Source organism: Heteronotia binoei, chromosome 4, assembly GCF_032191835.1.
Source record: "Heteronotia binoei isolate CCM8104 ecotype False Entrance Well chromosome 4, APGP_CSIRO_Hbin_v1, whole genome shotgun sequence".
In the NCBI taxonomy this organism is placed as follows: domain Eukaryota; kingdom Metazoa; phylum Chordata; class Lepidosauria; order Squamata; family Gekkonidae; genus Heteronotia; species Heteronotia binoei.
The window spans coordinates 28940643-28955316 of NC_083226.1; the positions used below are offsets into that span (position 1 = coordinate 28940643).

General features: G+C 41.2%; 1 protein-coding gene across 2 annotated transcripts in view; it reads right to left on the reverse strand.

Annotated features, from left to right (window-relative positions):
- GNE (glucosamine (UDP-N-acetyl)-2-epimerase/N-acetylmannosamine kinase) overlaps window positions 1-14674 on the reverse strand; it is a 64384-nt gene that overhangs the window by 7024 nt on the left and 42686 nt on the right. For both annotated transcript variants that reach the window (XM_060237038.1, XM_060237039.1), the window contains exons 2-9: window positions 14457-14659; window positions 11420-11871; window positions 9790-9942; window positions 8597-8809; window positions 6894-6981; window positions 4967-5177; window positions 1943-2072; window positions 212-433 (exon numbers count right to left, since the gene is read on the reverse strand). In XM_060237038.1, coding sequence (XP_060093021.1) covers window positions 212-433; window positions 1943-2072; window positions 4967-5177; window positions 6894-6981; window positions 8597-8809; window positions 9790-9942; window positions 11420-11871; window positions 14457-14659 — 1672 coding nt within the window. The remainder of the gene's footprint in view (window positions 1-211; window positions 434-1942; window positions 2073-4966; window positions 5178-6893; window positions 6982-8596; window positions 8810-9789; window positions 9943-11419; window positions 11872-14456; window positions 14660-14674) is intronic.

The following is a 14674-nucleotide window of genomic DNA, read 5'->3' on the forward strand; positions in this document are numbered from 1 at the left end:
TTCCCCAATATGAGGGCTGATGTCACAGCATCGGGGATGTCGCACAGTGATGTTGCTGCTTGGGCCTGGCAACTCTAGGTAGGGGTCAGATTCAAACTACAATTAATGACATACAACACTTAAACAAAACCCTATTGCTTTAAGTCAGGAGTTTAAGAGGCACTTAAGACTGCAACGATCTAACACAGCTGGATGGCGAGCTTGTAGATACCTGTCCCTGTGATGAGGGTTACAAAGTTTTCCACTCCTTTTCCGTGTCCAAATTTTCTCTCTGCCAGAGCAGCGCAGTTGCCGTCGTTGTCTACCCAAACTGGCAAGTGTAAGGCGTCCGATATTGGAGTCCGCAGATCAACAGAGCTCCACTCCTGAATAAGTTTTGTGGAATGAAGAACAATGCCTTCTCGGGGGTTGACTCGCCCACCTGTAGAAATGCCTGAGCCCCCATGCACACATCAAGGAAGAAAAAACAGTAAAAACTCATCAAGAACTGGTCATTTTGCAAAAACAGTCTTTAAAAAAAAGAAAGTCATGCAAGGAATTGCATCTTTTCAACAAAACAACAACAAAAACTCCCTAATATGCTCATCAGCACTCAGCAGCAACAAACTATGGCCTGATCTACATATGTGAAATAATGGCTGGTAGTGCTTCAGCATTGCAAAATTCCTTCCTGTACACTGAGAATTCCTTGAGAACAGCACACTAGGACAGCCTGTCAATTTCTTTCTTTGATGTTCTTTTTATTATTTGCAGAGAAAGAATAAAAAGCATGGACGTAAGATTGCCAATCTGGTGGCTGGAGTTCTCCTGGGATTATAACTGTTTTCAAGACTACGAAGATCAGTTCCCCTGGAGAAAATGTCTGCTTTGAAGGGCAAACTGCATGGCATTATACACCAGTGAGGTCCCTTCCTCTCCCCAGGTACTGCCCCCAGATTTCCAGGAATTTCATAGCTTGAAGTTGACAGCCCTATATGGACCCCCCTCCTCTTGAAGTTTGCAGTATCACAGCTCATTCTACTGCCTCAGTGTTCTACCAATGCTGCAAGTGAAGACCAGGGCTCAGAATGGTTCTCTTCTCCCTTCTTGTTACCATCCGATGGTTCAGACCGTAGGTGATCTCCTCTCCACCCACAAAGAAGCAAGCATTTTAAATTTGGACCTCCTTCAAGAGGAGGGGGGTCCATTTGATTTGGATTTGATGAAGGACCCTAGGAGGTACCTCCCACTTCCTGCCTAGCACCAATCCTTTTTTTCCTGCCTAGCACTGTGAATGGTTTTCAGCTCCAATGACTGACTTCTTGTGCTCAAGTTCAAGAGGCTTAGCTCAGAGTCAGCTACACCTGTAGATCAGACCAAAAGATAGAAATCAACCTGTACTCAGATTCTGCTGAGCTGAGGTTTCTCTCTCATCAATGGTTCATGCCCAAGGGCAGACAGAGCCAGCTTTGCAGCTGTGCATTTAAAGCCTTTCCACTGTGCTACAAAGATCCAAAAAGACTGGTTGAAATTGTGATACTCAGTTAAGGCATGCATCTCCATATTACACATTAAAAAGACACCAGCACAAGTATTTTAAAAAGAGAAAGGGAAGAGACTTGCAAGGGACTTAGAAGAGGCGGGCATCACCCACTTCTCCACAGCCCTTTGTATTGCAATGGCATTTCTGATTTATCCTCAAGAGGGAATCCAATCATATCCCACACTTGAAATGCTTCTGCACCATTAGCAAAATTGCCATGAAAAAAGATCTGGCATGGACTTGCAGAACTGTGCATCAGCATGAACATATGCCAACACAAGCATGCATCACTTTAGATATTTCAAAAACTTGTTGGTTTAATGAATGGCAAAAGCAGTTCCAGCACTGTTATGTAAAATGTATACAGCATACAATTCATTTAGTGATTTCATTTTGTAAGGAAAAAAATATTGTGCTCACCCACACCCAGAATTCTGCAATTCAGGTTCACTGCTTCTGAGGCAGCCTCTACACACATCTTAAGGATCAATTCTATCCTGTCCTCATAGGTTTTGGGGTTCAGCTGGCTGTATTTCTTAACTATTTCACCCTAAGTGAGAGGAAAAAACCATTAGGCCTCTTTCCAACTTTTCCAGTAGCCCTCCTCCCCTATATTAAAAGTGGTTTCCCCTGCAGGCTGTATCAAAGAGTATCAGAATACACATGATTATGAATGCTATGTGAGGGGTGTAAATGCATTTGCGCAAGTGGGACAGAGAGAGACCATGTCTACCTAGGCCTTTGAGCAGCTTCCCTATCTCTAAACAACATATGGTCCCCGGACTGTGTGGATGGGAGAAAAATGGCAGAAGATCAATATAGTGTACAAAGGGAAGGGAAAATATTATCATAAAAAATAGTTCATAATTCTGCTGAAGGCACATCACACTGTTTTACTATTTTACTGTTACTTTGCATGTTGCCGCCAATTGGCTTCTAAGTTAAGATGTGTCTACATGTGAGAGATCTTCACTTTGTTTTGTGATAAGTAGTTAGTTATTCAGCAGGCAGGGTGAGTGCGGCTAGATTTTTAGTTAAATCATTCTCACCTGGATCAAATTGCAAATGTATTGTATGTGTACAATGAATTTTAATTATTTTATTGTATTGTGTTTTAACATTATGTATTTTAACTGTTGTTAGCTGCCCTGAGCCTGATAGGCGAGGGCAGGACATAAATATAATAATATTTTTTTTAAAATATGAATTCATGTATCCTTTTTGAGCTGTTTTTTTTCTTTGATGACAGGGTTGGCCCTGGTCACTATTTGGATGGGATACCTCCAAAGATTACTAGGGTCATAACGTTGAGGCAGACAATGGCAAGCCACCTCTGAATGTCTTTTGTCTTGAAAACCTTACCAGGTCATCCTAAATTGGCTGCAACTTGACAACAACGACAACAGCACTATGTATGTGTGTGGCTCATTGGTCAGTTTTAAATGTAAAATATTTATATTAAAATCTCTTCAGGCTGTTCTGTTCCTCCCCGTCCCACCCCACCCCTTATAAGGTGGCTGCAGTCTGCAATAGAAAACCAAAAGAAATTTTGCCATCTGACTTTAAAATTTTTTTATTATCTTGATTTTTTAATGAAATGATGTGCATCGCCCAGAACCCTGCAGCAGCAAGGATTGGGTGATCCATAAATGTAATTAATCAAATAAATAAATAATCTAAAACTTAGCTGGCACTTCTGGCATTCCCCTTCCCTTCCATTTTTTTAATGCATCTGTATGCTATGTACACTCCTCTTCCCTGAGCAAATGGATGCCTAAGTAAGTATCCCTTGAGGCTCAACACTAGATAATGTACTTATCTTTTATGCTAAGTATGTCGGTGAATCCATGCTACAACTGAACAGTGGTAACATTAAGTGATGTATACTAGTAAACACCATGAGTATACTTAATCTAGATTTATTGTGACCTCTAGAATAGACTTTTTAAAAAACTGCTGCAGCAGTATCAAAGATCAATACCAAAGTACTTGTTTGTATCTTCACTACTGTAGACTATTTCCTGTGTACTATATTTAGGTTAAGTGCAACTTCAAGTTGCTGATTTAGACGTTCAAAACTCTTTGCATACAGAGTAGTCTTATGGGAGGAATAAAAACACAAGCATGCATATGTGTCCACAATGTGTTAACTGGTGTACTTTATACCATAAGTTTAAGGGAAAAACCCTTATTAAAAGCATGCGGAGAATAAAGTGCACCAACAATCACATTTGAGACATTTTGCCTTAACGTATCTTCTGTTAGAAAGCAATCCACATAACCTTGCCTTAAGTGCCATTTACTGTGCAATCCTAAAAGGAGTTACACTGTTCAAAGTCCACTGAAGTAAGTGGACTTAGACTGATGTAATTTTGTTTAGGATTGCACTGATAGTCTTATATATATAGCAGGCTTTCAGATTTTGACAACTTGCTAGTCATTCTGGATCATAAACTACAGGCCAAAGAACAAATTTTTAGTCTGTGCTCAGACGACTGTGACATAATTGATTGCATAGCGGAGTGATATTCCACTAGTAAGAATTGCAGATCATAATTTAATCTACAAGTGGTGCTTGCAAATTGCAGCACTCTACCATTCAAATGGGGAAAATGTGATTAGCACTTGAGGCATAATGAAAAGAAGTGGGGTTTGCTTTAAACTTTAAGAGACCTGAGAAATGTCCTGGCTCTGCCAAAGCTTTTGCATTTCATTGACAACACAAAACTCTTCAAGGTTTGCTGAGGTATGCTTTTTAAAATAAAACAAAACACATCCAGTCTCTACCTAAAAGAAGAGCACTTAGTGTAAAGACTAAGCTAAAATCTGTCAGGTGATTGACATGCTAGTTGCTATAGCTAACAAGTCTGTAAAATGATGTGATCTTTAAAGCTCTATAGTAGTTTATCAGATGGGATCTAGTCCACATTTCTTGGTGGTAAAAAAGGAGTAGGGGTCCCCACTGATCACCAAAAAAAATCTATGGGGATGACAGCACTTGTGTGGACAAAAGCCATGTAGGATGGGGACTATAGTAAGCAGGGCTTTTTTTGTAGCAGGAACTCGTTTGCATATCAGGCAACACACTCCTGTAGCCAATCTTCCAAGAGCTTACAGGGCTCTTAGTACAGAGCTTACTGTAAGCTCTTGGAGGATTGGCTACATCAGGGGTGTGTGGCTTAATATGCAAAGGAGTTCCTGCTACAAAAAAAGCCCTGGTAGTAAGGAGGGGAGCTGGGTGAGTTCAAGTGAAAAAGTTGGCTGGATTGAATCCAGTTTTTAAACCATACTCAAAGCTTTAAGGCAACCCATAAGGTCTTAATTGAAAGTAGCATGGAGTGAAAAATGTAACTTAAACTTTCTCAGCAGTTTAAAAAAAAAATAAAAAGTCTGCACTACACTCTGCAAAACAGTCCTAATCCCTGTGTTACAGTTCATATTTACCTTCATGCTGACTATTGCTACCCGGAGGTTTGTTCCACCCAGATCCACTGCCAAGGCACTCTGGGTTTCCAGGATATGGTCAATGTCTTGGGAGATGTTTTCCTTGACAGGAGGGAAACAGAATTTCTTCTGAAGGGGTTCACCAAGGTCAATAGACTTGAGGAACTTTAGGATCCTTGGAACAGCATTTCCATCTCCATATATCTTTGAACTATAACATTAGAGGGCAGTAACTGTAACATGTGAAAAAAAACTTAGCATACAGCCTAAGGTACTTCAGCTTCTATTTTCCCTACTGGCCATCACAAAGCTTACCAGGAAACATGTCATATATTGGATTTATATCCCGCCCTCCACTCCGAAGAGTCTCAGAGCAGCTCACAATCTCCTTTACCTTCCTCCCCCACAACAGACACCCTGTGAGGTAGGTGGGGCTGGAGAGGGCTCTCACAGCAGCTGCCCTTTCAAGGACAACTTCTGCCAGAGGTATGGCTGACCCAAGGCCATTCCAGCAGGTGCAAGTGGAGGAGTGGGGAATCAAACCCGGTTCTCCCAGATAAGAGTCCGCACACTTAACCACTACACCAAACTGGCTCTATGTAAATGAGTGACTACAAAACAGGAAAGACTTAGAGGTTTATATGCACACAGGGAAAATAAATTGGCAGAATTGTGTCCTGGGTTATTTTCATTTGTTTGTGTAGGATTGTGATGAAGGAGCTGTCTATTTTTTTTTAAGTTTTCAAACTGTATTGTAACTAAACAAAACAATGTACAATAAGCACCAAAATGAAAATAAAAACACACGTTGTGGTATTAAGAGAATTCCTTAAAACACATGCATATCATATATAATTCTTAAACAGTACAACTTTTGAAGATAAAGGGATGTCATAGAAGTAGAATAAGGGCATGATGTAGATATCTAGGAAGAAAGCACTGAAAAAAATGGAGTCATAGTCCAAAGTCGGTAACCATTTATCTAAAAGGTTAGAATTTGTGGTTTCCGAGTCAGGTCTGGAGATGGAGTCTGCTATTTTATCAAATAATATTAATTCCCAAACCTCTGCTCTCCTTTGATCCAAGGAAGGAATAGTGGTGGTTTTCCAATATTGAGCAATTAGTAGTTTTGCAGCTATTAAGAGAAATGCTATTAACGAGCTGTCTATTTAAGAAGCCCAAAGCAACAGCACACCAGAGTCAGAAATGACTGCTGCTTGCACAGGGGATTACCTTTACCTTTATATCAAGGAGCTGTCTATTTAAGAAGCCCTTAGAATTAAAGAGCAGGGTGTGTGGTTTCACTGAAACACAAAACAGCATTATTTTGGAAAACTAGTTTAAGAAACACATTGCCAGAAAACAGAATTTCCTTATTATTATTTACCTATTAGATACCTTACACAAAAATAAAGGCTGCAATCCTATGAGCCCTGGTCAGGGAGCAAGCTCACTGAATACAAGGTTTTTATCAACCATGCGCTTGGCACAGAAAGCCACAAAGTTTCTGCAGATTTCACAAAACCTCACCTAACATCAGACTGCCCTATGGTGTCCATAAGAGAGCTGCCCTAAGATAATGAACTAGTAGGCTGTAGGAAAGCAAATGGCAGACATTGTATTGCCAGAATCTGGCCATTTGCTTTCAGTGTGCATCAAGGAAGCCAAGGTGGATCACGGACACAATGGAACAGGTGAAATGTAAACCAGAGTAAGTTCCACCAAACACAAAGAGATTATGAACAGGGCAGAGGATCCTGGCTCTCCTCTAATCACTGTGCTACACTGGTTTTGCAATGCCAAAGTCCAGCCAACAGCACATCCATTGTAAAGGGAAGCTATAGGGGAAAAGTCTGTTAATGCGCCAGAATGTTTTCTCTGGTGCTGGGACCAATGCCGCAGTGATTCTGTGGCTACAGGTACTTACCAAGGGTATTGTTTGCCAAACTGGAGATGCAAGGCTTGCAGTATTTTGTCTTGTGTGTCAGCATTACGAACGTGCAGGACGTTTTCTCCTTGAGAAACAAACACAAACACCCACACACTCCATGATATAAGTGTGTGCTAGCTCTCTGAGAAACAATATTGCAGAATAAACCCCACAATGAAAAGTATTTGCCTCTGAACGCCAAAGACATTCTCTGCTCACACCAGCAAAGAATTGCTCAGCCCAGGAAGGGCTTCTTGCCGCACCAGCACATCACTACAAATGCTGATGCTGAGCTGGGCAGAGTGAAGAAATGGCACCTGCATTGCAGGCAAATACACTGGCCTCATTCATCAGGACTATTATGGCCTTTTTTATTTTAAATACTTGTTGGCAATGGACAGTTGGTTCATATTGAGATTAAAAGTCAGCTACAGCGGGGAGTCCGGAAGACTGTACACAGTCCTTGGAGGCACAGCAGAAGCCAGCTTCAATCTTCTAAACCCTTCCTGTGATGCAGTGATCAGCTGAATATGACTCCCTGGCCACATTCAGCAGTGCTGAGCAGTTTCAGTTGGTCGTATGCTGGAGGGACCCCTCTCCAGTCCAATCAGTAGTAAAACAGGAACTCAAATAGAAGCTATGGCCCCTTTTATTCCCAAATCCACAGACCTTGCCATAGGATGTGCTTAGTTAAGAGAATGGAACTGAAGGGGTCTGTTAACAAAATGGCTTGGAAAGGGAGAAGGAGGTGAGGGCAAAGAGAAAAGCAACTGCCCTCCTTCTGCCCTCCCTCCTGTTGCCCATTCATATTTCTCAGTATGCTTCAGGAATAGCTGGAGGTAAAAGCAGCGCACAAAAGACTGGAGAGTGATGGAAGTGCCCGTGACCCTGGTGTTTTGGATCTGAAAACTCTCAAGGGGTGTTCTCTCCCTCTAAGACTCTTCTTTCTACCCACCCATCCTTCCTAATCCCCTTTCACATTACTCTCTTCTAGATATTTAAACTAGGGATGGGAGTAATTTCACCCCCAGTATTCTGCGGGGAGTGGTTTTTCTTAGGCATTTCACCCTCTGGCAATTCAACTCACAGACGTTTCACCCCCAGATTTCTACTGGCTGCAAAAAGTCACGGCCAACAGAATACTGGGGGTGAAATGGCTTGGAATCATTTAAACCGCTACTTCTGCTCCCCATAGCTTTTCACAGAAAGCAGTGGTTTAAATGGCTCTGAGCCGTTTAAACCAAACAACTGAGCAGTAGGGAGCTCCCGCCGCTCAGCTGCTTTTTGTGAAGAGGAGAAACAGGGCCTTAAATGGTTCTGAGCCACAAACCATGTCAAAATTAATGGAAGTTTGTGGTGGCTCTTCAGTTCATGAGCATGGCTTTACAAATCATGAACCGGCAAAAATTCATGTCGGACTTTAGTTTGCAAGCTGGTTCATGCCCGTCCCTAATTCAAACATCTAGATGTGCTAGTGGTACTGTTAGCTGCCCTGGGCTTTCCAAGGAAAATGAAAGCTCTCAAAATAAATGTGACAACTAACACCAGAAGGCAACCTACGGCACTTACTAAGTCCATCCAGATACATATATGCCTGCTAACAGAGGGCTACATTGCATGCAACTGACAAAGTGGGCAATAATCCACCAAAGCTTTAGCCATCTTTAGGGGGCCACAGAAGTGACAGCTTTATACAGTACCTGTTTCTCTCCCTATCTGCCGTGTTCCCAGATTGATGACGGGGGTTCCAAATGCCCCAACTTCTCGCACACCACAACTGCTGTTCCCAATCACACAACCTGCGTGAGCCACGAGCTGAATGAACTGGTCAAATGGAACATGCTTTACTGCGCGGAAATTTGGGTGGTGCTCAACACCCTTCTTCCTCATTACCCGAACCATTTCTTTGCTTCCTGCAAGGAAAAGCCGGAACAGACCACTTAATGGTAAGGAACTGAAATGCACTATCATAACACATACAATAATTCTGCATGACATTTTGCCATGGTGAGTATAATTATAACTAATCGCAGCCATGGGGAAGCTGCTATTTGCAAAATCCTGCCATAATGGTGTATACATGATTGGTCTTACCACTTTAGGGAAAGTAGGAGAATGAACGGCAGGGAGGAGAAAACTCCAATGCACTCAGTTAAGCATTTCTGGGTTTTAGTAACAATCCCCACAATTAAAGCAAAATGGACACAATGGCTCTGTGAGACACAGCTTTAATCACACAGCAACCACATTTTCAACAGTACTACAATAAAGCACTCATGGGAAATGGGAGTTGCTGCTTAATCAAAGGTGGGAGTGGGGTGCTCAAAAGAAGCATGGATTTGGCAACTGAAGGGGAGGAGCTTGTCTTCTGAGTGGCACTTGTTAACTGAGCCTTCTGGGTAATCAAGTGCTGGTTAACACAGCTTATACTGTATCGCAACCAGAAGCACTAGAAACTCTGAATTTAATAAATGCCATTAGTGCCCACTGACAACATTCTATTACTGAAGCCAGGGGTGGAATTCTAGCAGAAACTCCTTTGCATAGTAGGCCGCACACCCCTGATGTAGCCAATCCTCCAAGAGCTTACAAAAACGAGCCTTGTAAGCTCTTGGAGGATTGGCTACATCAGGGGTGTGTGGCCTAATATGCAAGGGAGCTCCTGCTAGAATTCCACCTCTGACTGAAGCAAATATGCTGGGATAGATCTTGATAATTTCTTTTATGAACAGAAGCTGAGAACTAGGAGTTCCATCAGTGGCTGCTTACTGGGAAAGCTGTACAGTTCTAAGTACTTAATATGCGCTACATAAATAAAGTTGTGGCAGGAAGCAAGTTGCAACAAAACCACCTCCATTTTTAGATCCCTTGAGTACAAACCGTCTGCACTCACCTGCATCAATATTTGGGAATAAAACCAAGGTCCTCTTGTTAAAGGAGATGAGAGCATCTAATGTCAGTTCAAACATCTTTATGGAATGTTTAATGTCTGTGGTCACAGGATGCTGTAAAGCAACTATGTACTCCTTTGGTTTCACATCCTCACCTGTGTGAACAGAGTTAAAAATATACAGTTTTTTTGACAACTTTTCAGGCTGAAGAAGGAACAACAGGCAATATTGTTCCACTGTAAAATAAGAGAACTTTCATTCCAAAGTCATTAATGAGTTTCACCATTTTGTGAATTATAAAACACACACCCTAGGAAGCTCTGATTTTATTGTTTGCTTAAGGAGTCAGTGACTATTTTTAGTACATTCATTTATCTTTGGATTCCTGACAGCACTTACTCCTAAAGAAAGTGGTTTTCCTCATTTATTGAAAAAGGGAGAAAAGCACACAGATTGTCCTTTCTATATCTTTTACAAAAAGAAAAGGCAAGAGCTGGTTGAATTTATTGTGGGGCAGGGGAGAGAGACAGCTAGTAAGCAATTATCTCCCAAGCGACAGGAACAAGTTTAAACATAAACACTTCGCACATCAACCTCAAAGAAATCAATTAATTTATCTTTATCTACACCTGGTTTAGCCTTTCCTTCTTCTAAGAAAATTTAGAGCCTAAGTCTCCCATTTCACTCTCACAGCTACCCATTGAGGTAAGTCAGGCTGAGAGTAGTGGTCCAAGATCACTCAGTGAGCTTTGCAGTGGAGCAGGGATTTAAACCCTGGTTTCTCCAATCCCAGCATCAAACTAGATGTAAGGGGGAGATATGGAAAAGAGGCTGGAAAGACTAGGATCTGGGAGACCCTGGTTCAAATCCCCTCTTTTCCAAGAAGCTGGCTGAGCGATGTTGGGCGACCATTTTCTCACACATACCTCACAGGCTGGTTGTGAGAATAAGATAAATTACAGAATAATACATGCCACCCTGAGTTCCTTGGAGGAAGTGCAGACTGAAAGAGTACTACATGAAAATAAAGAATAGAAGTATACATCCACCCCCAACTAAAGTCGGGAGAGAAAGGTGGGGTTTTTGTTTGTTTTTGTTTAATAAACAACAACAGACTGCCCTGACTTGGACAGCCCAGGCAAGCCTTATCTTGTCAGATCTCAGAGGCTAAGCAGGGCCAACCCTCATAAGTACTTGGATCGGAGACCTCCAAGGAATACCAGGGCCGGGACACAGGGGCAGGCAATAGCAAACCACTTATCTGAACGACCAAGTCCCACCAAGGCATGTAAGAAGTCAACTATGACTTCCAGGAATGTGCAAACACAAAACAAACAAACAACAACAGACCTTTCAAGGAAGGAAGCTAAAGCTGCCACCTCCCTTTGTCAAGCATCTAACACGGTGATAGTGGCTTGGGAGACACATCCAGCTCTTTGGTATGCTACTTGTGGCTCTTTTGAGCCAGTTCCCCAATGTGGCACCTGCCCCTATGTTTCAGGAAATGTGACTCTCCACAAGCTGCATATCACAAACCACTCTAGCAAGTTGCTATAAAAAGGTAGGCAGCTATGTTAGGCTGGGTATGCACCAAGCTGTAGAGACTTCAACTGCACATGTACAGACACTTACCTATCCACATGCGGATAATGCTCATGTAGTCCTTATTTTTGGCAGACAGCAGCTTATCATACGAAGGGCAGCCTGCCAGGAGGATGCGGTCATGATCCTCACACATGGATATCAAGTGCTGCTCAGCGCTTCTCGTACAACACACGTGGTAATGAGCCAACTTGGTTATAGCATGCCTGATGGAGTCATCTATGGTCCCGCTGACTTCTCCACCTTCAATGTGAAGAATCCGAATGTTCATTAAGGCTGCCGATGTTGCCAGCGCCAGAGCGTCAAACCTGTCCCCATGGACGATCATGATGTCGGGCTTCAGGCGGTTGAGGACATCCGGGAGCTTGACTAAGGCCAAACCTACAGATTCCACCATGGATGCCTCATCTTCTCCTCGCACTATTGTGTGTAGTCTGGTGTGGATGTCAAAGTCATCTTGTTCAATCATCCGGTAAGTGTTACTGGAAAGAGGAAGAGGTGAATGTGTTTCGGCTACATGACCAAACACCAACGTATCAAAGCATATTTCTGAGAATAATACTAATAATAGGAAATATTGCTAATTTTGGCCCCATGTCATTTTTTTCTGCAAAAATTTCTAGGGCCTTTTACCAAGACCCCAAAAACTTTTTAAACTGCATTTTTCAAAAGTTTACCATAAGCATTCTTAAAGCTAGATTGTGTCTCTTCATAAAACTACATCAAGCATTCTTGAGATGTCAATACACACTATAAGTTCCTTGATTTTCTTTTTTCCAACAAAATGTAGCTGTTTCAGCTACAATTTAAATGGGGAGACCAGCCATATAACCTCTGGACTTGTTTCCTGATGAAAATAATAACCTAAAGTTGTTTTTTCTCCTCTTGGGAAAATGCATAGGCACATGTAAATTTTCCTTCTCAACCAGGATTAAACCATGCTTTAGAATACCAATATTTTCCTTATGTCCTTGAAACTGATGCACAAGCAGTTATCAAAGAGAACAGTGAGTCCCATTATGTGTTCTGCTATGGAGAGAGCCAAGCTTGGTATGGATTCACATGATCCATCTTCTACGGCTGTGCAGCTGACTAGCCGTTACTTTCAATTGCTGCAATTCCACATGACTAGCCAAAATACTAAGCAGCTCAGCCCACTAGCACTTAATTTAAATTACAATATAAAAACTGAACTAAAATTGTGCCCATAAATGAAAACATATTCAACTGTGAACAGCAGGGAAATCAATAGACCCTGTTCCACTTGTAGCAGCAGGATATGAATGTTGTTGATACAAAATGAAAAGAAAAAGATATTTGTATAAAGCTCTAGGGTCATTATCCATATTTACTCCCAATGTTATCAGCAACACAGAAATAGGACCAAGGGCAATGAAGAATCACGACAATGTGAGAAAAGGAAACATGTTTTCCTTCGTACTGTAGGAGAGAAGTGATGCACTATAATTTTTTTGGTTGGGGTAATGAATTAAAAACCATGAAAGGCTTCTTATTTTTGTTGTCCCAGCAAGAAAGGTAAATGCATCAATTTGCAATGGATCTCTGGCCAAATCTCTTGCACTTGGATTACTTCCATTCTGCCAAAGTAACAATGGATGGGAAAGCACTCATGCTATATCCTTACTTCGTGATTTCCTGCTAGCTGGTGCTACTCTCCTAGAAGGGCACAGTGCTCCTCAACAGCCTTATACATTCTACTGCGCTCTATTATTAGTTCAGTCGATACAATCCATATGGGCCTAATGTGAAGGCAATGTTAATTTTTGCAAGTGGGTAAATGCAGCAGCAATCCAAAGTTAAAAGATAACCTGACAACTAATACTGATGGAGATGAAACCCTGTTTTGCACCATGGCACTAATTACTACATTTGTCAGACTAAGAGATACTGGATAATGGTCAGTAAAACAGAGCGGTCTTTAAATAAGACAATTTTCTTTTAGTATTAAAAGTGCCAACCCATACTCCAATGATAACAAATAACTCATCAACTCAAAGATATATAATTGTTATTAGTATATGAAGACATCTAGTATTGAATTATAACCTCCATAAAAAACCAGTAGCCAACTGTAACCAAAAAAACTACATACAGTGATACAGATACACAAAAATTCTCCCATCCCTACACTCAACATAATGATAATCCTGTATTTTATAAATGTTACTAGCTGATCAGATTGTAACAATCAATTATTTAACAGAGTTCACTATGCCCATGTATTTATTTATATCTTTATCTAACTTTTCAAGAGGGGAACGTTACCCAAAGCAATTCACAGAACTGCAGTAATTTTGTAAATTTGTTATCTGCCCTAATTCATATTGATGTATCAATTTAAAATATTTGCAGGCAGTGGCTACAGTAGTAATGACAACTGCTTCTAAAACTTTGAACTGAGTTTGTTAACGACTGGCTACGACAAGTGCAATTTAAAAGTAAAAGTTTTTAATACTCCAAACTAACACAGTGTTAGTAAAGTTACCATCAAGGATTTATGTTTACAGTGGCATGCAGAATTATTTGTGTCAGAATATTCTATCAAAGAATTTCTTCTTTAATCATTCAAAGTTTCAGAGACACTCCCTGGAACATACCTGATGCAGTGGAAAATATTATTAACCCTAACTACATTGTGCAAATGACAGCCAAGTGAATAATTTGGGGGCACTGAATGCTGTATTGTTCTTGAAGGTACATGGGTGTAAAAACGGGATCAGAATGAGATGCCTATGGGAGCTTTATGTTAACCACTCTGAGGCTTTTAATAAAGAGTGTGGTGCAAATGTGCATAATATGGCACAAAATCCCATATAAATGGAGAGAGTGATCCTTTTCACATTTATCTTTTTTCAGGACTGCATCCCTCAATTCTAATCTGTAGTCACAATTGAATAAAGAAGTCAAGAGATGGATACTTATCCTGGATTAATCCTTCTGGAGTAATAATGATACTTGAATTGAAAATGCTGTCCTCCCCTTAGTCATGCCAAATTTGATAGTAATCAAACAAAAAACGCACAGAAGGCACAAATTATTGTCATACCCATAGTCATCAATCAGGTGGGAGCCCAGAACCACAACATCAAGCTCGAAGAACTGAGGTTCCGCTTTAATACCAAACATGATTGGGGCCAACTTGGAGTAATCCGCCCGATTGCACGTAGCGACACAAACCCGGAGTTTCCGGTTGTTCCTATGCTTCTCCATTACTTGCTTCTGTTTGGACAGGTTCTTGAAATACAGTTCCTGAAACAGAGAAAC